This window comes from Cricetulus griseus, chromosome 6 (genome assembly GCF_003668045.3).
Source record: "Cricetulus griseus strain 17A/GY chromosome 6, alternate assembly CriGri-PICRH-1.0, whole genome shotgun sequence".
Lineage (NCBI taxonomy): Eukaryota > Metazoa > Chordata > Mammalia > Rodentia > Cricetidae > Cricetulus > Cricetulus griseus.
This window is the reverse complement of record NC_048599.1, coordinates 11,390,025-11,417,986: the sequence shown is the minus strand read 5'-3', so window position 1 is coordinate 11,417,986 and position 27,962 is coordinate 11,390,025. Positions and strand designations below refer to the sequence as shown.

Genomic DNA, 27,962 nt, shown 5'->3' with positions numbered 1-27,962 from the left:
AATGACAGATGTAGGAAGCACAGCCTTACGGTGGTGACGCACACCTCTAATCCCAGCACTAGGAATGCAGAGGCAGGGGGATCCCTTGAGTTCGATGCCTGCCTGTTCTATAGAAAGCAAACACAGCCCTGGACCTCTCAGGGATTCCCATTGCTTGTGCAGTATGTGGCCCCCACTGAGGTACTGAAGCCAGAAAACCATGGAAGTGCCATGCCCACTGTCCAGCTGAAAGCTTCAGCTGTGAAAAATTGTGTCTGAACTTTCACAGAGAACACAAGCGTGGTATGTAACTGGGACAAATCCAATGGGGTTAAGGCTTGGCAAAGGCCTGGGGTGTCCTCAAAGTGTCCCCAGAGGAGGGCAGCCCGCCATGATGGGAATCAAGAGTGTGGGCAGGATCCCCGATGGGCCCTGGTCACCCTCTCCCGTGTGGCTATGTGAACACAACCTTATGTACTTGGGCAGTAAGGGAACATAGACTACAGAGTTTTTAATTGAGATTTCAGAAAATGGACGTGAATGAGGCAAATAAATACCAAGATAAGTCAGCACACGTGGTCCACATGACTCCAAATGGGGGTGTCTAAGTCAGCCCTGAGAGCCACGCCACTCCTCATGGACATCTCAGACTCACGTTTTCCACTCAAGTAGGAAACCCATCGTGTGACTCCATAGCTACCTCAGTGAAAACCTCACCTCAGCTCTGGCTTCTGAAGCAATTCATCTAATGGGCCGCAGGTTGTCATGTGCCGGAAGTGAGACTGTCTCAACCCGTGTTTATCAGACCAGTTCTGCCCCAGTCCAGGGTGTGCAGGGAGTGCACATTCCAAGCATGTCTGTCTCAGAGCTCACCTTGTCTTAGACCCTCATCTCAGCCAGCGCTAGCTGACCCTGACACTGCACCCCAGGAAGGCAAGACAGGCAAGAACAGCATTTGGGGGAGGCTACAGCCTTGGAGGTCCCACACAACACTTCTTCCTGCTCTGTGAATACACCACTGTGCCCTTGGGCTGGGTACTGAGTCAAACCTCAGGCAGCCATCCTGACCAGCTCACACTTGTGAGGGAGCGCCTAAGTGCTCAATCCAAGACTTGGGCACTATGGACGCTGGGCAGCATCGAGGAAGAAAGGTGCTGGATTGGAGCTCACTGGCCACAGCTTCTTAGAAAATTGTGATTTCAACATCTGCTTCCTGGTAGATTTCTTGTTCTGACTGGAGTTTGTCCATCTTCTCGAAAGCTAGGCGGCCTTTCTCACCTGGAACACAAAGGTGTCTGTCACTATTCTGCTTTGTGCCCGCTCTTTTATCTCTAGAGGGGCAGGGCAGTAGTGGTTGGGGAGCCCCCTGCCCCTGCTGTTGACTGAAGCTAAAACAGCCTTCTATGTCAGAGGTCCATTGGGCACTAGCCTGGCTTTGCCACTGCCTTCATTTGCCAAGGGTCATAAACAGTATAAAAATAAAAGGTTACACCCTGTCTGTGAACCTGCTGTGAAGGGACCCTGTACTGTGCAGGGGCCCTCGCAGCCTGGCTTTGACAGCTGAGGCGGTCTCTCCTCACCGGTCTTCACTAGAACCCTGGGCCCCCACTGTGCTACACCGTCCCTTTGGCTTCATGTTACCAAACGACAGTGTTGCCTCCCTCGCCGACACTCGCACGGCCTCCAGGTCAGACCGACACAGGCTGGCGATGTGTTCCACACTTTCCACACCCTGTGAGGTCAGGAGGAAAGGGGCTTGTCAAGCCGCAGAGAGACCTAACTGTGTCATCCCAACCCTGGCATGGTCTAGAGGCCTCCGGCCTTGTTCCTTTGTCTCTGGTCCTTCAGTGACACCTTTGGAAGTCTCCCACACCCCAGTGCAGACCTGACCATCAGCTTACCTGCCGACACTATCTCACAAACCCTGCCGCCTTCTGGGACTTGCTGAGCCCTGACTGCCCTCCTCCCTGGAGAACCAGGGCCTGATTGCCACACATCCACAAACAGCTCTCCCACAGGACCTCTGACCCCTTTTTCCAGCACCTGAACCTCAGCAGGTGCTCCTCCGAGGACCTCCTGGTGGGTTTCCTCTATGTTGAGCCAACTCCCATGCACAAATGAGCAACAGGGTTAGACAAGGTGGATTCCCAGCATGGGTGTAGGTCAACTAACACTATCCCCTCACCTCCACTGTGGGAGTGTGGGCAAGGCATGGCTCACAGGCCCTGAAGCAACCCTGTGGCCTCTACCCCAGCAAGATGAGCGGGAACACAGTGTGGCCTTTTATAAAACCTTATTTACAAAGATGCTGATGGTGGCATGTATAAAGTTTTTTTATGAGAGGGTCTCACTCTGAAGCCCAGGCTGGCCCTGGGTCATGGGTATGTGCACCACACCTGGCTGTCCTTTACCCCCAATGCATGAAAACTGCATTTTTCTGTAGTACTCATGTGCACACACACACACAAAACACCTTCACACACATGAACAAAATTAGAGTGTACAGGTGCCATCCACACCATGTTTTGAGACAGGTTCTCTCCAAGCCTGGAGCTCACAAATGAGCTATGCTGGCTGGGTGACCAGCTAACCCTGGAATTCCCTGCTTCTACCTCCCCTGCACTGGAATCACAAGCCTGTGCCACCACTTGGGGACTTTTTCTGGAGTTCTGGGGATTCCACTCACTCCCTCATGCTTGTAAGCACATAGCCCTTGGCTCACTGTAAAGTCATGTTTAATATTAATCAATTCTTCAGGGTGCTGGTGTCCCTGCAAGCAAAAAGGAAATGTGCCAGAGATAGCCAGTCACTTCTGCCGAGGGTTAGGGTGACAGGCAGCTTTCACATTTCCGTATTGTCTTTTTCTCATTCACTAGAATTTATTATAGTTAAAACATGTTGAACTGGGCAGGGAGTCCCTTGGTGGGGGAATCTCGACTGTTACTAGGGTCCTCTGGCTGCTAGTGGTTCCCTCCACCACTCCCATCCCGTTCCAGGGAAAACATTTTGAAGCTGCTGCTGCTGCTTCAGCTCTCACCACTAGAGAAGATGGGGACTCACCCCAAGCTGCTGCAGCGCCATGCACGCTGCCTGCTGGAGCGTGGCATCACTGTCGTTTAAGGCGTTGGTGTAGTACAGCAGAGCCTGGGGGAAGACACCAGGATTGGACAGAGAGGTCAGGGCAGGCAGGTCCCCAGCTGGGCCGAACACACTGCAAATGCTGCAGTGACCCAAACTCGGCCCTTCTCTAAACAAAATTTGGGGTGAGACCTGTCAATCTTTGGCCAGGTGTATTGTCAAGAGGTGGGCTAACCCAAGATTGTTCACTAGCTGGCTTAGTAAGGGAACTCTGCAAAGCTTTTTAGGTTTTGTTTTCCAAGACAGGATTTCTCTGTGTGGCCCTGGCTGTCCTAGAACACACTCTATAGACCAGGCTGGCCTCGAACTCTCAGAGATTTACCTGCCTCTGCCTCCCAGGTGCTGGGATTAAAGGCATTAGTCATTACACCAGCTCCACCTGAATTTCAACCTTGGAACCCATATCGTAGAGGGAGAAAACTGACTCCCTCAGATTGTCCTCTGACCTCCAGACTCGTGCTGTGGCACATGGAACTCACAACCAGTCAATCAATAAATATTAGATTTTTAAGGACTCACAGTAAATAAATAAATAAATAAATGTGTAGAACTGAGAGGCCAAGTCCAGGATGTAGGGTGGTGCTGGTTATATCCTTCAACCAGTTGGTCTCAAGCCCCTCTGGGGTCCCATGCTAGATATTTACATTACAACTAACTCATAACAGTAGCAAAATTACAGATATGAAAGTAGCAATTAGTTAATTTTATGGTTAGGGGTCACCACGCCATGAGGAACCGTATAAAGGGTCCCAGTGTTAGGAAGGTTGAGACCCTCTGCCCTTGTGACTGCAGCCCCACGATCAAGCTTCTTAAAGCACTTTAACCTCCAATCTGGTGTGTGTGACCCCATCATCCACTTCATACTCTTGCACACCCAGCCAGAATGCCCGTGCGTGCACCACACCTTTTCCCGGAAACGCCTGTTCCTGGCCGCACTGGCCAGGCGTGCTCTGGCAGCCCTGCACACCCTCGGGGATCCATCCAGCTGCAGCAATGCCCAAGCTTGAAGAGTCTGGGGCAGTGGCTGCAGCTGGCCCAGACGTTTCCCATGCAGCTTCCTCAAGGCCTTGGCTGGGCCTGCGCAGTGCAGCTCCTCGATGAGAGTGACTGGAAAAGAGAGAGGCAGGGCCATCAGTGGGGGCTCAGCTACCATAGCTACAGGGGTAACTCCATGGCAGCGGGCATCACCATGCCCCGACAGACACTTTAGAAATGGATCGGACACACCCTGAAAATGAACAGAACCACTGGCCAGCCTGGGCAAAGTGGTAAACACCTGTAATTCCAACACTTGGGAGACTGAGGCAGGAGGATGGAGAATTTGAAGTCAGTCTAGGCTACAGAGTAAGACCCTGACTCAAAAAGAAAACAGAAGTGCAGTTTTAGGTCCCATCTCCTCTCCCTGGGGCTGCTGAGGGCTGTTCACCTCCCTCTCACAGCTCTTATGGGTGGAGAGAAATTTGCATTCCATCTGAATAGTAGCCTAAGCCAGAAGGGACAAAGCCCCCAGGGTGTGCTGTAACTCGCCTTCCATGCCATTGTCATGGCTAGACTCTACCTTCCTTGCAGAGCAGGTTGAGGTGTTTCTCCAGGTCAGAGACACTCTGCCGCTGCAGATAGCTGTGGAACTGGAACCAGGTGACCATCTGCTCTTCCTGGAGCCCTGCTGTGGCCAATAGCCCACCACAATTGAGCACCTGCTCCAGGAGCCTGCGACACACTGGCAGAGGAAAGGGCCATAAGCGGAGCTGAGGCCTCATCTGGACTCTGAAGAAACAGGTTCCTATCAGCTAAAAGGGACTTTGGGGAAGGATCCCAGGGAGGCCCTCTAGAGTCAGCACATTGTGCTGTAGAGCCTTCTCTACCCCAGGAGTTGGTAGCTCTTGCCTATGAAGTCCACTGTCACTCAGCTCTGGGCTGTTTTCCTGGCTTTTAATTCTTTAACTGACAGAGAAGTGTACCAGCTAGCCAGTGACCACTACAGTGGCCTCTGAGTCCCGGAGCCAGAGCCCTGGAAACAACAACAAGCAGCCCTGAGAATGAGAAGAACTGTCAGACTTAAGATGCCACCCTCAGGAGCTCCACCCTTCACGTGCTCCACAGGAAAATGCTACAGCTGCCCTCAGGAAGGGTTCAGCCTGATTTCAGGACAGCTGGATGGCCCTTTGCCTGTTCTCCCGCCTCTAATAACCTTCCAAGGCTTGGTGGGAGGCACAGGGATTCACAGCCTGCTTTCCCGGGGGGGGGGCAGGGCAGGGCAGTGAAGACATGCACAGAGATACAGAGGGCCCGAAGGGTGAAGACCCCAGCTGCAGCACTGCCATTGCTGTGGAACAGGGCAAGCACGAAGGACGCTACCTATTTCCAGCTGGCCTGGGTACTTCCCTCGGACTCGATGTAGGAATGTCCTCTTGAGCTGGCTGAGGAGTGTGGAGGCAGAGCAAGCCAGGACTGCACCAGGCTGTGTGCAACCTCGCCACAGTGCCAGGCCACCGTTCCTGTGAGGAGCCTGAGGGATGACTGAGAGGAAACAACTGCTCAGCAGCCCAGGCAGGAGCAGCACAGGCACCAGAAACCCTTCACCAGGACCCAAGGTCGGAAGTGAGGGCAGGAGACCCAGTACAGGGGCCTCCTGTCAGGCCTGTGTCACCCCACAGGAAACGCCTTCCTTGTCCCCACTCCTAAAGTCAGCCTCTCTTACAGCCACCTGATGGACTAGGAAGCTGGACTCCAGAGAGGTCCACAGGGGTGGGCAAAGAACTCAGGTGAAAGCCTTTGCTCCTTGGAGGAAGACACCAGGATGTGGGTGGCAGTGGCTTCAGTGACCCAGGCAGCAGCCTCCCCAGTGTACAGAGACACGGGTGTGCCAGCCCATGCAATCCACCCATCAGTGGACAGAGAGAGGCAGGACCTTGGGCTTGTGACTGGTTGCTACTTACTCTCTTCAACCGACCTGGCCTTGCTGACCTGCTCAAAGTCAAGGTCGGAAAGCACTTCCAGAACCTGCCTTTGTTGCTCTGCTTCCTCCAGGAGGCAGTCCTGGACCATCCTCGACAGATTAGGGGAGGCCAGTTTCTAGAATCAGCCGGGATGCTCAGGTTAGCCTGGCTTGCACATGTCGGCTCCCAGCTGCTCAAGCTACCCTATCCTAGAGGTGGCTTCTAGACCGTGACCTAAGCATCCTCCTCTCCATTAAGCTGAGTCCCCAGGGTCAGCCCACCCAAGTCCAGCCAAGCATCACAAAGCTGTGGGAAGAGTGCCAGGCCCATCTCAGAGCATTTGGACCCCTGGGAGTAGTGTAGCCTGAAGCCCACCTTGGATACTTCCTGTGATTGAGCCCGTTTGGACTGGTGTGGCATGTACACCAGAACGCCCACTTGGTTCAAAGCTAGGCTCCCTGAGACCCACACGGCTCCTCCCCGCCTGTCACAGAGCTCCCATGGCATTGGATCTCAGGGTGGCTTCCTTGTACCTGATGCTGAACTTTTTGCCACCTTTGACCCAATCCCCACCCAGGCCAACCCCCACCCAGACACCTGAAGCAAGGCCTTGCAGATTTGAAGGTGGACAGTGAGCAACATGTCCAGCTCAGGGGCACCAGCTGTGAGCTCGCTGGGTGACACCTTCAGTGATGGCCGAGGGGGCGGGGGGCTGTCCCTCCTGAGGAGACAAAAGAACTGAGTGACCATTGGGTTAGCAAGGGGATCCCTTCCCTGGCCCCACCCCCACCCCACCTGGGAGCTCCAGATGAGAGAGTTGGGCCCCAGGTGCAGGGCTCAGTGGAGGGAAGGGGGAGAAAGTTGGCTGTAAGTCAAACAGACTTGGAAGGCAGGGGTTTCCAGAGCCTCATTTTGCTCTTCTGTGAAATGGGCAGGAAGCCCAGACTCAGGGTGGGGATATCATGGCTGACAGGGCAGAGCTAAACCCCACCGAGGGCCAACTGGCTGGTCACACTCGGGAAGGTAGCAGACTTTGGAATCTCCCTGTGGGACCACTGGATGAGAGGAAGACATGGAGACTGTCCCTTCTGTAATGCTGGGGTCTGGGAATAGAAGTGGCCCTGGGCCATCAGGGTAGGGGGTAAGGAAGACAGATGGGGCTCCAGAGAGAGCTCTGGGCAAGGCAGTTACTAGGGAGACTGGTCAACATAGCAGCCACTGAGGTCTCAAGGTCAGGGTTTTGCTGTGTGCTCCGTTATTGCCTGAGATCCTCACAGTGGGCCTAAGCCTTGCTATGTGAGGACAGTGGTGTGGAGAGGAGGCACCACGCACAGTAAAACTAGCTCCAGGTGATGGGGCCAAGGACTCGAGAGACTAGCATGGAGCTACAGCAGCCCAGAGATGTCCCCACTTGGTGTGCACTCACTCAGGAGCCTGAGAGCCCCCAAACAGGGACAGCTCATCGCTGGCAAGGTCGGCGTTAAGAAAGGCAAAGCTCTCAAGGATACAGTCCATCAGGCTCTGCACCGACATGGGTTCCGGTGGCACCCCTCGGGGCTGTGGACAAGCACCAGGATGAGGGCCTTGCCCTCCCACAGTCATCCAGGATGTGACAGCCCCAGCAAGGCCAGCTCAGCCGACTGAGCCTGCAATATGGCACTTCCAGTGTCCCCCAACATGGCCTGAGACAAAGGAAGGTCACCAGAGAGACAGGCGTGAAAGTCCTCACCTATTTGTCCCCTACAACCATGGGACAAACCGCAGGGAGAGAGCTCTGCCCAGGTGTGGAACGTGTAGTGCAGGGCTCCTCCACAAGGGGGCGCCACTCCATCCCAGCTGTCGCCGGCCCCGCGCTACTGCCCAATGGCTCAGGGGCTCATTACTCAGCAAATCTAGAAACCTGCTCTGTACTCCTGCTGACAGTCATCCTAAGGAGATTCAGAAGTGGTGGGTGGGCTGTGAATGGGGAGGCATGTGGGAACCACTCCCTGCCACTGGCCAAGTCATCCAGAGACCTCTGTCTCCAAACCAGGGCTGCCTGCAGGCCCGGGTCCCTCTGCAATCCAGTACACCAAGCCTCAGTCCACACCGAGCACACCCCGAGCCTCTAGCCCGGCAAGACTGCAAACCTGAGATGGGTGCTCGAAGCTGAGCCCCCCCCCCAAAAAAAAAAATCCACGAGCCACAACAAAATAATAGGCCTGACCATGAAAACTTTACTTCCATTAAAGCAAAACTCTGCAAGCACATGACAAGGTAGGTTCTTATGAATTGAGGTAGTTATGTCAGCAAATTAGCAAACACTCAGCCATGGCCCTTAGGCCACACTGAAAACTCCCAGCCAGTAAGTGTAAGGCCCACATGTGCACTTTTATTTAAAAACTGTTTTTTTCCCATTGTGTGTGTGTTGTGTGCTTGTGTGTGCCATGTAAGGACAACCTTGGGTGTCATGCCTCAAGAACTGTCCACCTTGTTTTATTGTTTATTTGTTTTTTTTATTGGTTTGTTTTTGTGGTCCCTCCTACTGGGGCCTGGAGTTTGCCAATTGGGCTACACTGCCCATTGAGTCCCAGGAAGCTTCCTGCCTCCACTTCCCCAGTGCTCAAGTGCTTGCCACCAAGCCTGCCTTTTCTTTATGTGGGTCTGGGGGGTGAATTCAGGGCCTCATGTTTGCACAGCAAGTACACTACCGAGTGAGTGGTCTCCCAGCCCTAACGACAGCTTGTTTAATAGGTGGTGCTGTGGCATTACCCTTGGGCTCCTGCCGGCGCTCTGCACCTCCCACCTGAAGGAAACCCATCTAACGCTCTCTTGGATTTTTAACACCAGACAGGCCAGGGCTTGTGCTTGGGACTGTGAGCCCACAAACAGCCCTACACATGGGGCCATCCACACAGCAAAAGTCCTGACAAATGGCACAGGTGGCCGAGCGTGTGACGGGGACTGGGGAAAGGATGGCAGTTGCAGTGCAGCCATACACTTGCCCTCAGCCCCAACTGCGCACACTGGGCGACTTGGATTTTTTTCTCTCAGAAAATGACAGCCCCAGAGCTTGTGCATCCTTCCCGGGGCTGCACACAAAAGAGTCTTCAAAAGCAAATGAGTTTCAGGAGAATGAGGGAGAGGATCAAGTGTGTGTGTGTGTGTGTGTGTGTGTGTGTGTGTGTGTGTGTGTCTATATACACATGCATCTATATATGTGTGTGAGGCTGGAGAGACATTGCAGTGGTTAAAAGCACTGGCTGTTCTTGCAGAGGACCTGGGTTCAATTCCCAGTACATACATGTTGTCTTACAACCATCTGTAAACCCAGCACCAGGGGATCTGATGCCCTCACCTGGCCTCAAGAGAGGTGGTGGCTCATGCCTTTAATCCCAGCACTCGGGAGGCAGAGGCAGGCGGATCTCTGTGAGTTCGAGACCAGCCTGGTCTACAAGAGCTAGTTCCAGGACAGCCTCCAAAGCCACAGAGAAACCCTGTCTCAAAAAACCAAAAAATAAAAAAAGAGCACCTGACATGTATGTATGTACACGCAAATACTACATAAATAAATAGTAATAAATGTGTGTAAGTTAGCCAGGCGTGGTGGCACGCACCTGTCCTTCCAGCCTCTGGAGGCTGAAGCAGGGGGATCTGGAGTTCAAGGCCAGCCTGGGCCTCTTAGCAAGACAAGACCATTTCTCTAGAAGTGCAGTCTAGGAGTGCTCTGTGGTGACCTGCCTTTCGAATCCAAGCTGAAGGTGGGACCTGTCACTGTTTTTATTGTCCTTGGCTGTTTTCCAGAAAAGAGAAGTGTCTCATTGGTGTTTTTTGAATGGCTGTGCTAATTCAGGGTCATACAGAGTGCCTGTGATTTTCCAAAATACAGGAGTGTGTCAGAAGCTGTGTGACTGCAACAGACTGTTTCACACATAAACACTGGGACAGTACAGATAAAGGTGGCATTCTTCCTCAAATTCTCATTCCTGGAACAGCGGGCAGGGCCTTTTTAAGGTGGTAGACGGGCAAGGTAGATTGTTTTAAGAGCTATGTAGACCATGGGAAGTGGCGTTTCAGCTGTGCTGATGTTGTGAGATCCAGCTTGAGAATGAACAAAACAAAACAACATAATAATAAGAGAGAATTTTGGAAGAGAGGTCTGTGTTGGATAGTTCTGAGCAAAAATGTGTCATACCCAAGAGTGGGCTCTTCAACACCTATAGAAGTTAGTGTGTGAGGTCTGCATTTCATTTTGTGTATTTAAAAATGGAAACAAAGCCATCCGTCCAGGCCAGCAGCTCTGAGAGCTCCTGCAGGTGGCCGGAGAACGTCCTCTGGCTGGGTGGTGGATGAAGGTTCTGGGTGGCCGTACAGATGAGGGTGTCAGGTAGCTGCAGGGCCTTCCGTGAGTTCAGCTCTGTCCGGCCCAAAGTTCTTAAGCCTAAATTACAGCCCTGAGCACCCACCCATATCAGAAGATTCTCAGTGAAGCCAGGTTCTGGCTGGACGAGGACCGAATTACTCACTGTGCGCTCCGGCCTCCCCTTGGTAGTTTCCTCCTGGACCTTGAAAAGTGAGGAGACTGAGGACAAGAAAGGCTCTGCCCACCCAGGTCACATAGGGGTGAGGCTGGGACGCTCACATGGACTGGCTGGGCCCTGCACCTGCTCCCAGGCCTCAGGCTGGCTGCAAAGTGGTACTGCTGTCCAGCACAGGGTGGGCATACCTTCAGCCGGTCCCTGAGGCCGAGGACTTGGTACTCCAGTTCCCGGAGCTGGGGCTGTGTGGGGTTGGCAGATCGCAGCAGATCCAGGACCTCCTGCACAGGCCTCTCCACTCCGTCCCCCACATCTTCCTCCTCCTGGCCCTTCTGGCTCCGTGGCACCATGGGACTGTGGATGGGGGCATCTTGCAGCAGGGCCAGCCTCTCTCCTCCCAAGTCCCTCCAGCCAGGCTGTTCTACAAGCACACCCCCAGCCGGGTGAGCCAGGCCTGGCAGCAGGCCCAGGGGTGGGGGCTCCTCCCTGGTCCCCTTGTCTATGGAAGCCGTGGGTCCCACAGGCATGGGCAGGAACCCCACATCTGAGGTGGATGCCGAAGTGCTGGTCTCGGTGTCTCTGGGGTCCTCAGAGCTGAAGGAGTCCATCTCCAGTAGCTCTTGGCTCCGGCTTCGCAGGCAGGGACCCTGGAGCTCACTGTCAGACAGGTAGCCGAGGATGGAGGTGGCCCTGGGCCCACCTAGCAGCAAGGCCTGCTGCGCTGGCTGCTGGAGGACAGACTGGGAGGGGATGCAGGAGCAACCTCAGCAGCCACCCGGGGACTGAGCTGAGACCCCTGTGTGCCAGGTGCTCAGGGTGATGGCAATCTGTCATCAGGAGCCGCTGATGCCCGTGGTCCTCAAACTCTCCCCGAAACCTCGACGTCATTGTTTCGTCTTAGCCATGCTCTCTGCCTTGAACTACACTGTAACATGCCCTAAACACCGAGGGTCCCAACTCAGATAACACTTCTCTGGGAGCACATCCCTGGACACCCCAAGTGCCCCAGTGGTCCCCTTCCCATGCTCTGGTCTCTGTGTCCAGGTTCTGTGTTGGAGAGATGTCCTGTGTCTCCCCGCCTGTGCTGATGTCCACACCTAAAAGGGGACAAGCCCCGGGGCCTAGGACTCTGGATGGGTGCAAGCTTGGGAGAGATGTTCTCGCTGAGAATTGACAGGCACAGCTCAACACTGAATGTGGAGTAAACACACAGTTACGTGTGGAGCAGTGTGTATGGGCGCAAGGGGCGGGGGTGGTGGTAGTGGTGGTTAAGAATGGTCCCTGTAAGTGAGGGACCATCTCAAGGACAACACCAAGAGAAATGCTGAGGGTGCCTGTGTGTACATCTCTCAGTACCCCCCAGAAAGGAAAGGGCGGTGGCCCTGCCTCCGAGGGATCCTTGGCCCTGGAGGTCATGGGGAGAAGATTGCTTTCTTGTACGAAGCTCCAGATCACACTCCTGGAAGCTCTAAATAAGTCTCCCCAGCAAGGTGAGGCCAAGGCCATGTCTGGGCAAAGGATCACACACACACACACACACACACACACACACACACACACACACACACACACACACACACACACACACACACACATACATACACACACACATACACACACACACACACACACATACACACACACACACATACACACACACACACACACACACACACACACACACACACACACACACAGAGCAGGTCTAGACCCAACCCAATTCCCATGGCCTCAAGCAGCAAAAGATTGCGCCCTCCAGCCCTCCAGCCCCAAAGACTGAGCCCCAAGCAGGCCTCATCCGTCACTGCCCAGTCCCAGAGCATCTGCCCCTACTGGGAACAGACTGGCTTACCAGATAGTATTTGTCCCGGAAGCTGGGGGTGCTGGGTGGTGTCCAGGTGTACAGGGAGCCCTTCCTGCTCCCCATGGAGAACCTGCCAGTGGGGCTGGGTGACACCAGCCTGCACTCAGAGTCCAAGGGGCTACAGAGGAGAGCAGAGACCATAGGGACTCAGAAAGTAACCTTTGTCTGTAAGAGCTCTGCTATCATCTCACAACCCCTATTGGCCGGTGAGTGGCTAGGCTATTTACGTGGAATGAAATGATGGCTCTGAGACAGGGAATTTGCTTGGACAAATGTCCCTTCCAATAAGCAGGGCCAGAACTGAATTCACCCCACCTTTCTCTCATCCCAAAGCCTTCAAGTCAGCTAGAAGCGATATTCATGCTACATTTATAGCATAGTGGGCGAGGCTCAGGGTAGACGCCAGGAGGCAGCATGGCTGTCAGCTAAGGCAAGCACCAAACCCACCATGAGGTCCTGGAGCTCAGAGGCCTGCAGTACCCCCCACTCCACTCTCTAAGGGCACCTGTGACCAGCAGGTCTCAGGGACTTAAAGAGTGACTGGTGTAGGGTTGCAGCATGCACGTAAGGGGACCCTAGGTGACTGGGTTGGACTATGTTCTCAGCTCTTCCCTATCCTGCGACACCGCTCTGGGGACAGGGCGGGGGCACCCTGAAAATGCAAGGTGCTGACAACAAAAACTCTAGAAACCACGGGTTCCTGAAGGTAGTACAGGAAAAAGCCTCAAATCCAACACTGGCTGTTCTGAGCCTGGACCTCACAGGTCTGCAGCTAGAGGAGGACTTTCAGGTGACAGTTCAGTCCTGTACTGGAAGGAACAGGGGACAGCCAACAACAGGAGATGGTGACGCGGAGGCCTGCAGAGGGGAGTTCCCCTAAGGAACTAAGAAGAAAACATGCCTAGGAAGGGCCCTGGCTCAACGGGCGCTGCCGTGTGTCCAAAAGGGAGAGTGGAATTCAAGGCCACAGGAGGCGTGGGGAGGAGGGGACAGGGCTACTCTAAAGGCCAGACAAGCCTGGTAAGGACAGAGATGGCTCTGCAGGAGCAGGTCTGGAGGGCATCAGACCCCTGGGGAGCAGCCAGGGACACTTGGCTCCCCTGCACCAGGAGCTGGGGTGGCCTTGGTGAGGGCAGGGCTGGCACAGCAACCACTTACTTCCACAGAAGTTCCAGCTGCAGCTTGATGGTGCCCAACTCAGTGATGTCCACCACCACAAGCTGGGGCCGAGCTGTGAAGAAGTCGGCGATGTCGCATGTCACAGCACCCACCACCATTGAGCTCAGGCCTCGAAGCTCAGTCACCTGGACATGAGGGACAGGACGGTGGCATCTGAGCCTAGCACCCAGGCGCCAGGTCCCACCCTGGGCCCTGCCCCACCTTGATCTCCAGGTTCTCATGCACCGTGGGTACAAAGGCCTTCTCCTCTTCATCCCAGGTCTGGCTGTCGTCTGGCTCTATCCGGCCCTTCAGCCGCCATCGCTGACGGCCCAGGCGCATGAGCACCTGTAAGTGAGATACAGAAAGAGGTGCAGAGGCAGCCCCAGGGAGATCCCCTCACGGCCTGCCCAGGGGCCTCCCAGGACCTTCCTGGCTGTACCTCATACTGGTCTCCGGGGCAGAGGCGTGCATAGCCCACCAAGCCTGGAACACAGAAATGGACTAGTCTCCTCTCCACCCCTGCCCAGGGACCATGGGGACCCCAGGGTACAGGGGTGTGCCTGGCAACATGAGAAAGACTGGAGGTTTCTATGGTCAAGAGAGTGGAGGGGTCGTAGCATGCCTGAGAGGGCAATGAGCCCACCTCCTGTCTCAGGGTGAACAGTCGGGGCTGGGTGTCCAGACGCTGTTACTCTGGCCCGCACTGCCCACCCTCAGCAGGCTCTCCTGGCAGCTAAGAAGAAGCAATACCAAGCCCAGCCTGGCTTGGTGCTCACCTTTCATCTTGACATGGAACTCGCCCAGATGAACTTCCAAGGCCCCCTCTATGAGACACATGTCCTGCAAGGTCCATGAGTGGATCGGTCACTTGCCAGCCCCAGCCCCTCCCCGGGAGCCCAGAGCAGGGGCTGGGACAGAGGCCTTGGGGCTGGCCCACCTCCATGCACTCCTGTAGGCTGCGGCCCAGCTCTTGCAGGCTCTCCCGGGAGGCACGGCTCTGGGTGCCATTGCTGAAGGCACGCTGCATGTTGGATGCACCATCCCGCAGACGCCACTGGATACAATAGCCTTCGTAGAGCTCATCCACCTGCAGCAGACACGCAGGCTGAGGGCCACACCAAGGGACAGCCCCTGCCCACCATCTGTTCTTCCAAGAACCGTCCCTAACCTAGCCTCGCCCTGTGGTACTCATGGCCCTTAGCCACCACCTAGCACCCCAGCACCTAGAATCACTCACACACTCCGCACAGTAGACACCAGTGACTATGTCACCCACCAGCCTGAGTCCCAGCTGTGGAATGGAAAGTGAGCTATGACAGCTACCCACCCTGTAGGTCTGGAGAGGAAGGTGAGCTCATGAAAGTGTTTGCAAACTGACCGTAAGAAAGCCCAAAGGAGCTGAGTGTGGTGGTGCACACCTTTAATCCCAGCACTCGGGAGGCAGAAGCAGGCGCATCTCTGAGTTGGATGCCAGCCTAGTTTACAAAGTGAGTTCCAGGCAGAGCTGTTATACAGAGAAACTGGGGGAGAAAGAAAAGAAAAGCCTAAAGGAAAGTAAGAATGTTGGCGCATGGCTTTAATCCCAGTACTTTGGAAACAGAGGCAGGCAGGCTGTGAGTTCAAGTCCAGCCTGGTCTATGTTGTGAGTTCCAGGACAGCCAGGGCTACATAGTGAGTCCCTATCTCCAGAAGAAGAAGGAAGACGGAGGAGGAGGAGAAGGCAAGCCTAAGGGACTTGCTAGGGGACTGTGGGCACAGCCCTGTGGGTTGAGCCTCTACTTTCCTGTCTACATAGGGACAGTTAGAGTGTTCCAAGACCAAGCAGGAAGCCCTCTGTGCTGACCAGTGACCAGTGACAAGCCCCACCCCAGGACTAAAAGCCCCTGTTGTCAGTCACTGTCCACCCCACCTCTCTGTAGCTACCAGTGACCACCCAGCCTGACACCCGCTCCCTCCTCATGACACCCCCACAGTGCCCTGTCTCACCCGCACGATGTCCAGTGACACCACATGGCTCTCCCTGACCCACAGAGATACCCGCATCACTGCCTGTGGTACCTATGTGATGTCCCGTTAATCCCCTTGACACCCCCCAAGGCACCCCGTGATGCCCAAGACACCCACCTTACTGATGTGGAACTCCACCTTCCGGATGTGCCTCTCTACCAAGCGTGTTTGCTTCTCCCAGAAAAAGAAAAGCTGCTTTAGAAGCGGCCAGGCTCCCACCACCCCACCCCCTCCCCAGGATCAGGGCACTGGGCTCCGATCTCATAGAGGTTCACATCGGGCCTTTTTTCCTGCTTGTAACATGAGAGGAAGCCCAAGTGTTCTGCCCAAGGGCAACTTGGATGAAAGGCCACCTCAGACAGTCTTACCCACCCTGGAGACCACACAGGGACAGGGGCTCACCTTGTCCAGGTCATAGTAGAAAGCCTGCAGAGAGAGGAAGGGCGTCAGAATCCCAGAGAGCCCTCGTTACTGACACCGCAGCTTCAAGGACAGTCGCCAGTGCCTGCAGCCCACCTTGCTGGTGGCCATGGACACCCAGAGGGAAAAGGAATCATATGTGTGTGTTGTGGGCAAGCCAATTCTAGGTCTGACACTGTTTTCCTGTGTGCCCCAGGCAAGTTATTCAACCTCTCTGAGCCTCCCTTTCTTCCCACGTAAATAGGCACCAGTCACTGTAATGGTCAATACTGACAGTCAGCTTGACAGCCTGTGTCTAGAATCGCCTTGAAGACAAGTCACCTCCGGACGGGAGGGAGTTTCTAAGACTGGGTAGTTGAAGTGGGGAGACCCACCCTAGATGAGAGTGATAGCAGCGGCCCAGAGGCTGGGGCCCTGGGCTACATGGCAAGGAAACAGCCAGCTAAACAGCAACTTCCATCCCTCTGCCTCCTGACTGTGGACACAGTGGGCTGTCTGACCCTCCTGATGTCATGTCTTGAGCCAAAACCAATGCTTCTCTTATGTTGTTTGTGCCAGGAATTTTGTCACGACAAGGAGAGAATGAGGGACTGACTGCAAGATCATAAAAGTCAAACTTCAGCTTAGAAACGAAACACTGGGCCAGCTCATGGGCAAAGGAGCCTGCTGCCAAGCCTGGAGACCTGAGTTCGACATCTGGGCCCCGCAGTTGTCCTCTGACTGCACAGGGGCACTGGGACAGTGCATCCCTGCTCTTTCTCCCCTCCCTCACACTGATAAATAAATAAAAGTAACATTTAAAAAAATAATGTGAGGCTGGAGAGATGGCTTAGTGGTTAAGAGCACTGACTGCTCTTCCAGAGGACCTGAGTTCAACCACATGGTGGCTCACAACTGACTGTCACAAGATGTGGTGTCCCCTTCTGACTTGCAGACAGAACACTACATACACAGTAAATAAGTACATCTTTTAGAAAATTGAGACCAAGAGCTAGGAAGGAGCTGCAATTTTGAAGAGGTGCTCTGACTCAGGCTTCTTAGAGACCATAAAAGCCTCCCTGTGGGGCCCAGACAATCTGTCCTCGTTGTGGGGACCTTCTCCTTCCTCAACACCAGTGTCACTTAGCATCAGGCAGTGGGACTGCTGAGACAGGCCTCTTTATACATTGTCTGCCCAAGAGAGACTTGTAGACCCCAGGGAAGGGGCAGGCTGTGGGAACAGTGGCACTCCCTGGGGGGAGGTGGTACTAGGAATGCGGGGAATCTTAGATGCACCTTTCCTCTCCCTCTACTCTGGCCATCACTGAGTTGCCTCGAGTCGCCTACAGAGGGAGGCTCCAAGCTCACCAGGCCCTGTCTTCCATGTGGCTGACGCCCATAGGAGGTTGGGGCCTGCCACCCTGCTGACACCCAAGTCTTCCGAGTCAGTGGGAGCTGGGACCCAGAGGGGTCTGGGTGACTTTGATAGACAATCCACCGTTTCCTCCCGTTCTCCCAACCCCATACTGAAGACCCTCTGTAAGGCTGTATATGGAGGAGAGACATGGGCACACAGCTTGTGACGAAAAGCCCGGGGTTTATGACAAGACATGCCAGCTTTGCTCCTGGCATGTGACCAAGATGGGCTGGGTGACGTTTCCCCCAGGCAGCAGCAGGTGACATAATCTGCTTTGTAGAAATGAAGACAGTCTAAGGTGTGTCTTTCAATCTGTCTATCAACTATTGAAACAACAGATACCAGAGAAGTGAGAATCTCTCAGGAAGTCCGTGCAGCGGGGAGGAAAGGGGCTCGAGCCTGATGTGGGGGACTCGTCTTCCCAAGAAATTCCACACAGTTCTACAGGATGAGACTGAAGCCCAGACACAGTGGTGGGCAGAAAACTATCACCCTGGACGCCATGACATGCAGGCTCACTTTGAGGCAGGAGCAGGGTCCGTGACACACAGAAATGGCCACTTTGCTGAGTCACATAAACTGCCCGGCTCTGATGTCTGATGCCAAGCCCTGAGGCATGGGGCCGTCACACACATACACACACACACATACACGCACGCACGCACACACGCACACCTCTGCAGTTGCCTGTCTGACAGCTCCTCCCAGAACCCCGAGGGGAAAGTTCACTGCAAATACTACGGGCCTGGGATAGAGACCCCTGTCTTTTGGCTGCTATGAGCCGCTCTATCTTCATCCTGGCCACTCACCAGCCTGGAGCTCCTCTGAGAGTCTGTGTGGCGTCCGCACAGGTAATCCAGCTCAGCCTGCTGCTCACACAGGTGTTCCCTAAGGTAGACAGCGGTGGGGAATGGGGAGGGCGTGATCTGAGCAGATAGGAGGAGCAGGACAGCTGGCCAGCTACCGTCCCAGCATAAGGGCTGGCCAGCTCTCTGCTTGAGGGGGAGGTCCCTCTGTCCCCCAGAACCCCATAAATCAGTCTAACCATTACTAGGCACATTGTGAAGATGGCAGGCCACACGCAGATCCTTGCAGGCAGCAAGAAACTGGCTAGGGGAGGCCTGAGCTGGAGAGGGCACGGTGGATGGGTGGGGGAGACTGTGAGAACACGTAGAAGGGTGACAGGGAGCAAAATGAGACCATGTGAGCCTGCAGCTGAGGGTGAGAGTGGCATTGGGGAAGGGAAAGTCCCTTCGAGTGACAACCCAGGGCTGGGCTCACTCCTACAGTGTGCTCATTCAGGGCAGGTGTCTGTCTGACCATATTGGCTGGGCTCTGCCCCTCCTCCCTGCTCCAGATAAGAAGGGAGGGTGCTCGGGGGTTTGGGATGTCCTGGTTGGGTAACAGGAAGCAGGGAGCCAGGCCAACCCCTCTCAAGGTTCCTTCCCTCCTGAAGGCCTCGAGACTAAGGGCACACACCTGTCTCAGCAGGGCCTACAGCCCAAGCAGGGCCTTCTAGCACCTTCTCCGAGCCTTAACCTCTCCTACTCTGAGAGCATTATCTAAGTTAGAAGGAGAGATTTGAAAACCGCTCCTTGCATGGCATGGACTATCCTCCATTCTCCTGGGTCAGGGTGGTCTCTAGAGAGGGTGGAGAAGGGGGTGTGCCCCTCCGCTCTGACATTTGGGGATTTAGGTGCCACCGTGTGTGGAAAACGCCTCCAGAGGCCATTCTCTTGTGGGGCCAAGGTATGTCCCTCCAGCTGTGACTGTTCCTGCCACGTCCATGGCATGGAACCCCCCTACCCTCACCCCTACCCCCACCCTGTTTATCTTATCAAGGTCAGTTTACTGACTGACAGTGACATCAGCTGTCCCAACAGAGGAGGGACCCAGAGGGGATTCTTGGTTTCCCTTCTAACTTGGCCTGTGCGGCTCTCTTAGCTGGGACACCAGCGCCCCCTTCAGGCCACACTCAGCACTCACAGGCTGGAGCACAGTGCCGTCTGCCGCTGCTCAGAATAAAGACAAATCTCTCCTGCTGTTGTCTCTGGATCCACCTCTCTTCTCTCTCCTTCCCACGCCTGACACCCCACATCCTTCCCAGTGTGACCCAAACCTATCCTGTCTTCTTCTCACTGCCCCCACCACCACATGCAACAAGTCCAGCACCAGCTCAGAGGGTGGGGCTTGAGGCCCAGGCCCGAAAGTGTGGTGCCTCCTCCCTCACCACAGAACCACAGGGCCTTCCGTGGCTCCCAGCTCGCTCAACACGAACAGCGAAGGCCCACAGCTCACATGGCCCTGTAGCACTGCCCCCTTGCCCCTCTGATGCCATGCTGTGTCCCTGCTTCTCTTGTCCGAGGGTCCCTGAAGTTGGAGGCCTCTGGCCTTCCCATTAGCCCCAAGAGACTTACTTCCTGCCGTGTGGCTGTGCTGTGGCTAAGTAGCCCCTTGCAGTCTCTTTAGGACCATGTCTGACTTTTCCGCCTACACCACTGACGTGCTTCTGAGTACTGCTGTCTGTCTGTCTGTCTGTCTCTCCCCACTCACCTGAGGCCTCTCTTCAAAGCATCAAAGATCTTCTTCACCTGCTGTGGCCGGGGGTCCAGACAGAGGGAGCCCTTGCGCAGTGTCCCATAAGCCTTGGAGGGCTTGGCCGGCAGCCGTGACCTCACAGAGTTTCTGTTGATGGACTTTCTGTGGGAGGGGACAGAGAGTCAGGACAGCTCGCTGGGTTCCTCTTCCAAGACCTCCAAACTGTGTGCTCTTCAGAGAGCTGAGGTTCTTGGAGCCTCAGTTTCCCCATCTGGAAAATGGGAGGCTTGGGTTTGAAGATGAAGAGGACAGTTACAAACCTTAGAATCAGAAACAAGCTCCTGCTGAGCAGTGGTGGCGCACGCCTTTAATCCCAGGGCTTAGGAAGCAGAGGCAGGTGGATCTCTGTGAGTTCGAGGCCAGCCTGGTCTACAAAGTGAATTCTGGGACAGCCAGGCTATTACACAGAGAAATACTATCAAAGGAAGAAGAGGAGGAAGAGAAGGAGGAGGAGGAGGAAGAGAAAGAAGGAAGTGAGGAAGAGCTTCCAGGGAGGGTTACGAAAAGCAGCCCTGAGAGAACTGAATCCCAGCCCCAGGGCTCCGGCAGGATGCAGCTGGCTGCTCAGCTCCCACCTCTCCGTGGCCCCTCCGCAGGGACAGCCCCCAGGTCTGCTTTTTCACTTGTGGATTTTAGAGAAAGTAACAGGGATGATCGGTTGTAACTGTCAAGGTGATGTCATGGATGACCACCAGGGAGCTGAGCCTCAGTGAGGGCTTGTCCAGACCAGGTTGGTCAGCGGGCATGTTGCCTTGGTGGCCTTCACTGATGTGGGCAGAGACAGCCTGAAAGTGGGCGGCACCATTCCCTAGGTTTGGGCCCTGGACTGTGGAAGAGTGGGGAAGGCTTAGCAGTCAACATGTGCACATTCCTTTCTCTCTGCTCTTGACTAGAAAGTCATGTGACCAGCTGCTGCGGCTTCCTGCCTTGACTTCCCTCCTGTGACCTGGGGCTGTGAGCTGAATAGCCTTCTCTTCCCTAAATTGCTTTTTATCAGTATCTGTCATGACAGCGACAAAATCTGCCAGGACAGTGGCTTAGAGTGTCTGTCTGCACGCATGCGTGTGCACGTGCTCCTCCAGAGGCTGGAGGACTAGGCACGCAGCCTTGAGCTTCACTTTCAGCCCTCCTCAGACTTTTCCTGGTGGTTTTCACTGTGGCAACTTCGGGGCTACAGTCTTAGAAGAAACCTGATACAACCATGTCTGGAACCACCACAAAGTTGGTTCTCAGGGCTGGAGAGATATACTCAGTGGTTAAGAGCACTGGCTGCTCTTCCAGAGGTCCCGAGTTCAATTCCCAGCAACCACATGGTGGCTCACGACCATCCGTTATGAGATCTGGTGCCCTCTTCTGGCCTGCAGATATCCATGCAGAGCAACCATACATAAAAATATATAAGTAAATAAAATTTAAAAGAAAAAAGCGGTTCTCAGAGGGAAGCCACTAGCCCATCTGGACAACTCCATCCACTCCAGGAAGCAGGAGCCTTCCTTCATGCTAAAGACAGGGAGCAGCCATTGGCTGAGCAACGTGAGGGCAGAGAAGCATGGTCCTGGGCAGCCTGGCAGGGAAGACCCCCCATTCAAGACCCATCACTCATGGCCGTGGATGTCTGAGAAGTTACAGCTTATTTAAGTTTCTGCCTTTAGTCAAAACAGCTTCCGTGGGTGCTAGCACACACCCAAGCCTCTGTTTTGTCATCTGTAAAGCAGGGAAGCTGAGACCCCAGTTCTGTGACTGTCACATGTGGGCCAATCACATGTGACATAGTAGGTGCTATGAGCTGATGGGAACAACTGCATCTCTTCTGAGGCTTTCCTGCACTGGCAGCCTGGGTAATAGATGCTCTCAGCTAACAGTGTGCCACACTGAAGCAGGGAAGGCTACGGCCATAGGGACTGGAGGACAGAGACACGTGGGTGGAAGGGCCACGTTCCAAACCCTGCTCCAGGAACAGGAGGACCCAGCAGGAGGTGGGGGCACAGGGCACAGGGTGCCAGGTGTGGAGTACAGGGTGGTCACTCACTACAGACTGGTCAGTCAGAGTGCAACACCGGGACTTAGGAGGCCTACCCTGGCTTAGGAAAGGTACAGCCAGGTCTGGGTACAGCCTCTAATCCCAGCATGGGGAGGTAGAGGCAGGAAGCTAGGGAGTCCAAGGGAGTCATTAGCAACATGAGTTCAAGGCCAGCCCCAGCCCCATGAGAGCCCATCCGCATAACTGTAAAATAAACAGTTGGGTTCATGTCTTAGAAGTGCATACATATGGCCTTCTGCCTCTGGGGCTCACTGGCTCTGGGCTTTTGGGAGTCACCCATGCAGTGAAGGCACGGCCTCTCTAGGGGGTCTTCCTTGAGCATTTGTTCATTGTTCTTTCTTTCTTAGACAGGGTCTCACTCTGTCACCCAGGCTGGCCTCAGGCTCACAGCAAGCAGTCCTCCTGCCTCAGTATCTCAAATGCACTTTTAGAAACCAGGAGCTCAGAGCTTGTTCATCCAATAGGAGCTCACTGATCAGCCCCTGGTGGTCTGGATCTCCCTGAGGGTCACAGTCTCCAGCTGGAGGCAGAGGAGTGTGGACTAGTGAGCCAAGCAGGGGTGGGGCACGGGGCCATGGCTCTGCTCTTTCCTCAGCCCTGAGAAAAGCTACTAGGCTAGTTCTGGCTAGGTGAGATGCTGAGCATTCCACATGTGGGAGACACAACACAGACATGCAGCTTATTCAAGCCTGCTTGTCACCCTGCTTTGGGACCAACCTACGCCCGGAGTCCCTGAAGCTGGCAACCCAGCACATACCAATCCACCGGGGCCTGTGCCTGAACTCAGCCCCGGTGTCCAAACCCCATCCCCACAGCTCTGGGCACTTAACCCACTCAGCCTCCATTTCCTAGAACAGAAGTAAGAACACTGCCCTGCAATGTGTCACGGCTGTCACTCAGCAGGCATTTGCTAGACAGTGACCACCATTCCAGGGGCTAGGACAGGACAGAGCTGTAACAAGATAAACAAACGCTCACCCTGAAAGATATAGGCCAGGGGTGTGGTCAGGATCTGGCTCTCCCACAACCAAGCTGTGTGGCCCTAGGTAAGTAATGGAATTCCTCTGGGTTTCGGTTGTCTCTCTGTGAAATGGGGTCCAAGGCTGCCGGGAGGGCTCTACAGGCTGATAAATACAAAGAACTCCAAGCAGTGTACCACATGTGTGCCAAAGTTGAAGAGATAAGTTTGGAGCGAGCCTATCTGATAGGGCCTGATGCTGAGGAGAAAAGAGAAAAGCAAACTAGGCAGGGAGGGGACAGCTCCCCTAGCAGTGGCTAGGAGAGGCTATGCCACCCTTGCTTTGTCTCTGGTGCTGACATTCACAGACTGTGGTCGAGTGACTTTTGGAAACCCCTCTCCTTCCTCCTCCCCCTCCCTTCCTCCTCCCCAAGGCCACATCACCCACCTCTTGGACCGGGCCCTCCACAGAGTTGCCATCTCAGGCACAGACAGGCCACACTGCAGACAAGGGGACAAGTGGGTTTCTACAGATGAGGGTCCAGGCAGCCAGAGAGCAGTGAGGCAGCAGGTGGCTCTGGGTGGAGCTGCAGCTCACTTCAGAGGTCCACAGTCCCCGAAGGTGTGCCCTTCGGCCAGCCCACCCCTTCCCTCTCCCTTGGGCTCTTGAGGTTCCAAGCCCAGCGTTGTCTCTGACCCTCTGAGGACAATGGCTCTGAGGGCTGGCACAGCGCAACCTGGATGCTGAAATGAGGCTACATGCTGCATGGCTGGCTGGTGTCACAGGGCTGGGAACAGCCTCTGGGGGTGGATGTGTCACCAGCTCCAGGAGGACTCAGTAAATATTAAACAGCCCCAGGCCTGCCAGACAGGCTTCTAGGCACGTGCAGCCTAGTGCCCGGTGCTCACAAGCAATCAAGCAGCCTCTGCCTGTCATGACTGTGCCTGGGCAGGGTCTGGTCACATGTGGAACCTGCCCCAGCCTCCAGGCAGGGCAGCCCCTGGACTGACCACATAGACTCCTGACTGCATGCCCATCAACCAGGCTGGCCAGGGTCCTGTGCCCAGTGACCTGTGGTGGAGGACAGTGACAGCTTTACCACGCTGAGACTCGGCTTGTGTGCCTCAGACAAATGGTTCCACCTTCGCTCCATGGGCCTTTGAGCCTGACACCAGGAGTGGTTTAAAACCAAGTTTGATGACCCCACCCAACTCCTGGCTTCAGAGGCACCTGCCCGACAGCCCCGGGGAGGACAGCCTGGCCGCCAAGCTGTTGCTGTGCCTGTTGGTGGAAACTACTGGGTCACTGTGGGCACCTGATGCAGCTCTCCTCTCACAGAGCCTGGAAAAGGGAAATGACTTTCTTATAGCAACCATTCACACCTTAGTACTAAATTCTATCAGATAACTTCCCCCGAGTGAATTCTGTATCTGTGGGGTAGAAAGCCTTAGCTTGTCAAAGAGCTGGGGTGGGGCAGGGTGCAACGCAGAGGTGTGTCCCACCGTGAGTGGAGTCCTGCTAGGCTGTCCAGGTCATGGGTCATTTTGCCTAACTCACCCTGATGTGGTCCCTCACCTCTGTAGTTATGTCTCTGCCTGGTGAGAAATCTGAGAATCAGGGACAGAGGTGAGGCCTGCAGCCCAGTCCAGGTCAAACCGGTGTCAGACACCAGGGAGATGGACAGAGAAAGGAAGTTAAAACAACCATGCAGGCCCTGTGGTGCTGGTGCACACCTTAAATCCCAGCACTTGGGAGGCAGAGACAGGTGGATCTCTGTGAGTTCGAGACCAGCCTGGTCTACAGAGGAAGTTCTAGGACAGTCAGGTCTACACAGAGAAACCCTGTCTCAAAAGAGAGAGAGAGAGAGAGAGAGAGAGGAGGGAGGAGGGAGGAGGGAGGGAGGAGGAGGAGAGGAGGAGGAGGAGCCAACAACCATGAAGGTGCTGAGTTACCACTCAGCAGTTAAGAGCACTGGTTACAGAAAACCTGGGTTGGATTCCCAACAACTGTTACACAGGGGCTCTTAAGCTTCTGTAACTCCAGTTCCAGGGGATTCAGCGCCCTCTTCTGGCCCCCATGTGTATTGCATGCATGTGGCCCCCCCCTCACACACACATAGACACGCACTTGCAGGCAAAACACTGGTACATATTTTTTAAAATTCTAAAAAAAAAAAAAAAAAAAAAAAAAAAAAAAAAAACAGCTATGCCTCTTCACTATTGCCATGGTCAACCTTATGCGTCTTAAACAGGTGACTTAAACAGCCCAGTCTGAGACTGGATGGTGGCTACTTAGGACCTCAGAAGTTCAGGTCCAATCAGCCCTGGGACCCAGGCCCTCACAGCATCAGAGCTCGCTTCTCTAGTTCACACCCGGACACTGCAGCTATTGTGAGCCCAGGTATCATAACAGGATGGAATCACCCCCACCTTCCAGCACTCCAGGGCAGCAGCGGTGGGGATCCCTTGGGACTTTTGGACAGAGGTCCTGATGGGGCTTGAGGGGACACTTCCCATGGATATGGGGTGTTCTGAGGATGGGAGTGTGACATGTGATTGTCACCAGATGGCCATGAAGAGCACCTTGTCGATGCCTTGTGGTGGGCAGTAGCCTCTCCTCTCCTCCTGAACCACACAGGGCCCTCTGTGTCTCAGTGAACTCATCAAAATGGACCCAGGCTGTGCGTCCCTTGGCCAGCTCTACACACAGACCCCGGAGTCAGATTCAAGGGGCCCCGGGCAGAGGCAGCGTGGAGATGGCCAAGCTGAGAAACAGCATTGGTTTCCTCTGGTTTTCATGTGCTCTCCCAGCAGCATTTATGCAATGCCTACTGTGTCTTCCTCACAGTGATACCCACTGTCCTTTCCAAGGTTCATAGTCAGTGACTAGGACCAGTCACCGTGGGTCTTTGCCAAACTCTCTCCCACCCACAAGTTCTGTAAAGCCTTCACTGGCCCTGACACTGAGGATGTGTTCCCCAGTGTCCCCTCCCTCTCTGCTTGCTGCTCCTCACACCATCAGGTCCTGCTGAATGAAGCCCCTGTCCCTCAGGCCCCCGGGAGACACGCCCCCTCTGCACCCTGTCCTCATGTCCTCGGTCCAGCACAGCACTAGCCATGGCTGAGTTGTTTGTTCACTTTTGTTCCCCTGATGGAGAATTAAGCAGGGCAGGGCCAGGGTCCCTCCCCACTGATGTCTGCTGAGGAAGGGTGGCTTCTAGGTGCCCTGCTGAGTCAGGCAACACAGCCTTGGTGGTACACTCCTCTAGGAAGAGTTCAGATGGGGCAGGCCAGGGACAGAGGGCAACCTGCAGGCATCCTCACAGGGGGGCTGTGGGTGGGTGTGAGGCACCTGACTGGGCTGGGCCTGGGGTCCTCCCCAGGACATGCTGTGACAGCAGGAACTGGCCAGGGAGGAATATTTAGCTGGGTTACACAGCATGTGCTAAGGCCTGGGAGAGAGAGAAGCCAGAGTAGCTGGAGCACAGGCTGAGCTAACCCAGGGCCTGCTGGTCATGAGGCCATGGGTGGCCTCGGGGTCTGAGGGGCCGCTGAGGTCTTTAAGCATGGGTGTGTGGCATCATGGGAATTGGCTGTTGACCAGCTAACCAACCAGCCAGGCTCTGTGCCCACTCTGGTGGGGACCTGTCCACCCGTCTGCTCAGGTGCTGTTTGGGGCTTTGGCTGTGGCACTTCCAGGCTACCAGCTGGGAGGTGGTGCCCTGGGGGCTTGTTCGGTGTCCAGCTATGGAACCTGGGCTGGTGGGCCTGAGCTCATGGGGCAGAAGGGACTCATCGGGACAGGAGGGAGCACTGGGTGGAGGGCAGGCATGGCCAAGTCCTCATGGCTGACGCCAACAACCTGCCCAGTGTCAACTCCCTTCACAACAACCATACCAGAAGCCACAGCCCCCCATGTTCAAAAGTGAGGAAACCTGGGCTCAGAGAGGTGAAGTCACTTGCCTGAGGTCACAGGAAGGACAGGTGGCCCCATCATCTAGGTTACTAAACAGGAAGAACATTCCTTCATACCCCACCTCTAGGAGGCTAAGGCCAACTGGGAAGACATTTTGCTGTGTGACCCTGGAGTAGTGGCGCTACCTCTCTGAGCTTGTTTCCTCATTTGCCAAGCGGGGATAAGCTCAGCAGGTTGACTATGGAAGCGAGTACATCAGGCTGGTGGGAAATGACAGGTTCCTCCAGTGACAGTTCCTCACAAACTGTGATGTCCAGGTCACTGGCTGAGCTCTGTGCCCACCCCACCCCCCCGCCACTCTCCAACCCCATGACACTTACGAGACCCTCCGGCTTTGTGCACTGAAGCCAGCAAAGGAGGCGCTGCGGCCCACGGTCCCCACAGCCCCGACATCCCCAGGAGACAGGAAGCGTAGCCTCACAGACATGGCTGTCACCTGAGAGGAGAGGAGAGTCAGCATGACTACACAGTCTTGAGCAGCTTCAAGGGCACACACGGGTTCTGCCTCCACCACATAGGAGCGGGGATGTGGGGCAGCCTGCGGCAAGTGGCAGTTGTGGGGTTCAAAGCCAGGCCTCCGTCCATCTTAACGCTGAGTCCAGTAGCCCTCTGCTCTCCCCTCCCCCACATGCAGAGCCAGCACTAAGCACCTACTGTATGCAAGCTCTCTGCTGGACACACTAAGTGCACAAACAAGACGGTAGCAGCGTGGGCAAAGGCCGTTTGGCACCCGAGGACCAGCTGTAACCCAGAGATAGAACAGGGCTGCAACCCCTGGTAGAACTGTAGGGGCTGCAGACATGGGTCCCCAGACAGTCAGGCCGCCTAGGGAGGACTTCGGCCTTGCAGCTGGGCAGAGGTAGTGGGGAGCCCTGGGTGGATTTGAAGCAACAGTGACAAAGCCAGCAATGGGGGCTTCGAACCTGGGCTCCCTGCCTGTCTCGGCTCCCAGGCTGCAATGAGGCCAG

At 55.0% G+C, this 27,962-nt stretch overlaps 2 protein-coding genes across 3 annotated transcripts in view; one reads left to right on the top strand and one right to left on the bottom strand.

Annotated features, from left to right (window-relative positions):
- Positions 1-16,634, top strand: part of Ptpn1 (protein tyrosine phosphatase non-receptor type 1) — a 67,767-nt gene extending 51,133 nt beyond the window's left edge. For both annotated transcript variants that reach the window (XM_027423340.2, XM_027423342.2), the window contains exon 10: positions 16,584-16,634. In XM_027423340.2, coding sequence (XP_027279141.1) covers positions 16,584-16,619 — 36 coding nt within the window. In that variant the 3' untranslated portion in view covers positions 16,620-16,634. The remainder of the gene's footprint in view (positions 1-16,583) is intronic.
- Positions 476-27,424, bottom strand: Ripor3 (RIPOR family member 3). The gene is made up of 21 exons (XM_035446106.1): positions 27,315-27,424; positions 19,975-20,121; positions 18,231-18,309; positions 16,008-16,031; positions 15,723-15,776; positions 14,536-14,685; positions 14,375-14,438; positions 14,038-14,081; positions 13,818-13,943; positions 13,596-13,741; positions 12,426-12,555; positions 10,762-11,313; positions 7,483-7,613; positions 6,654-6,777; positions 6,057-6,192; positions 5,476-5,637; positions 4,676-4,837; positions 4,022-4,224; positions 3,040-3,123; positions 1,621-1,711; positions 476-1,257 (listed from the first exon to the last, which is right to left on the bottom strand). The coding sequence occupies exons 1-21, from the start codon at positions 27,419-27,421 to the stop codon at positions 1,163-1,165; spliced, it is 2,811 nt and encodes a 936-aa protein (XP_035301997.1). The 5' UTR covers positions 27,422-27,424; the 3' UTR covers positions 476-1,162.
- Between the last annotated feature and the right edge of the window lie 538 nt (positions 27,425-27,962).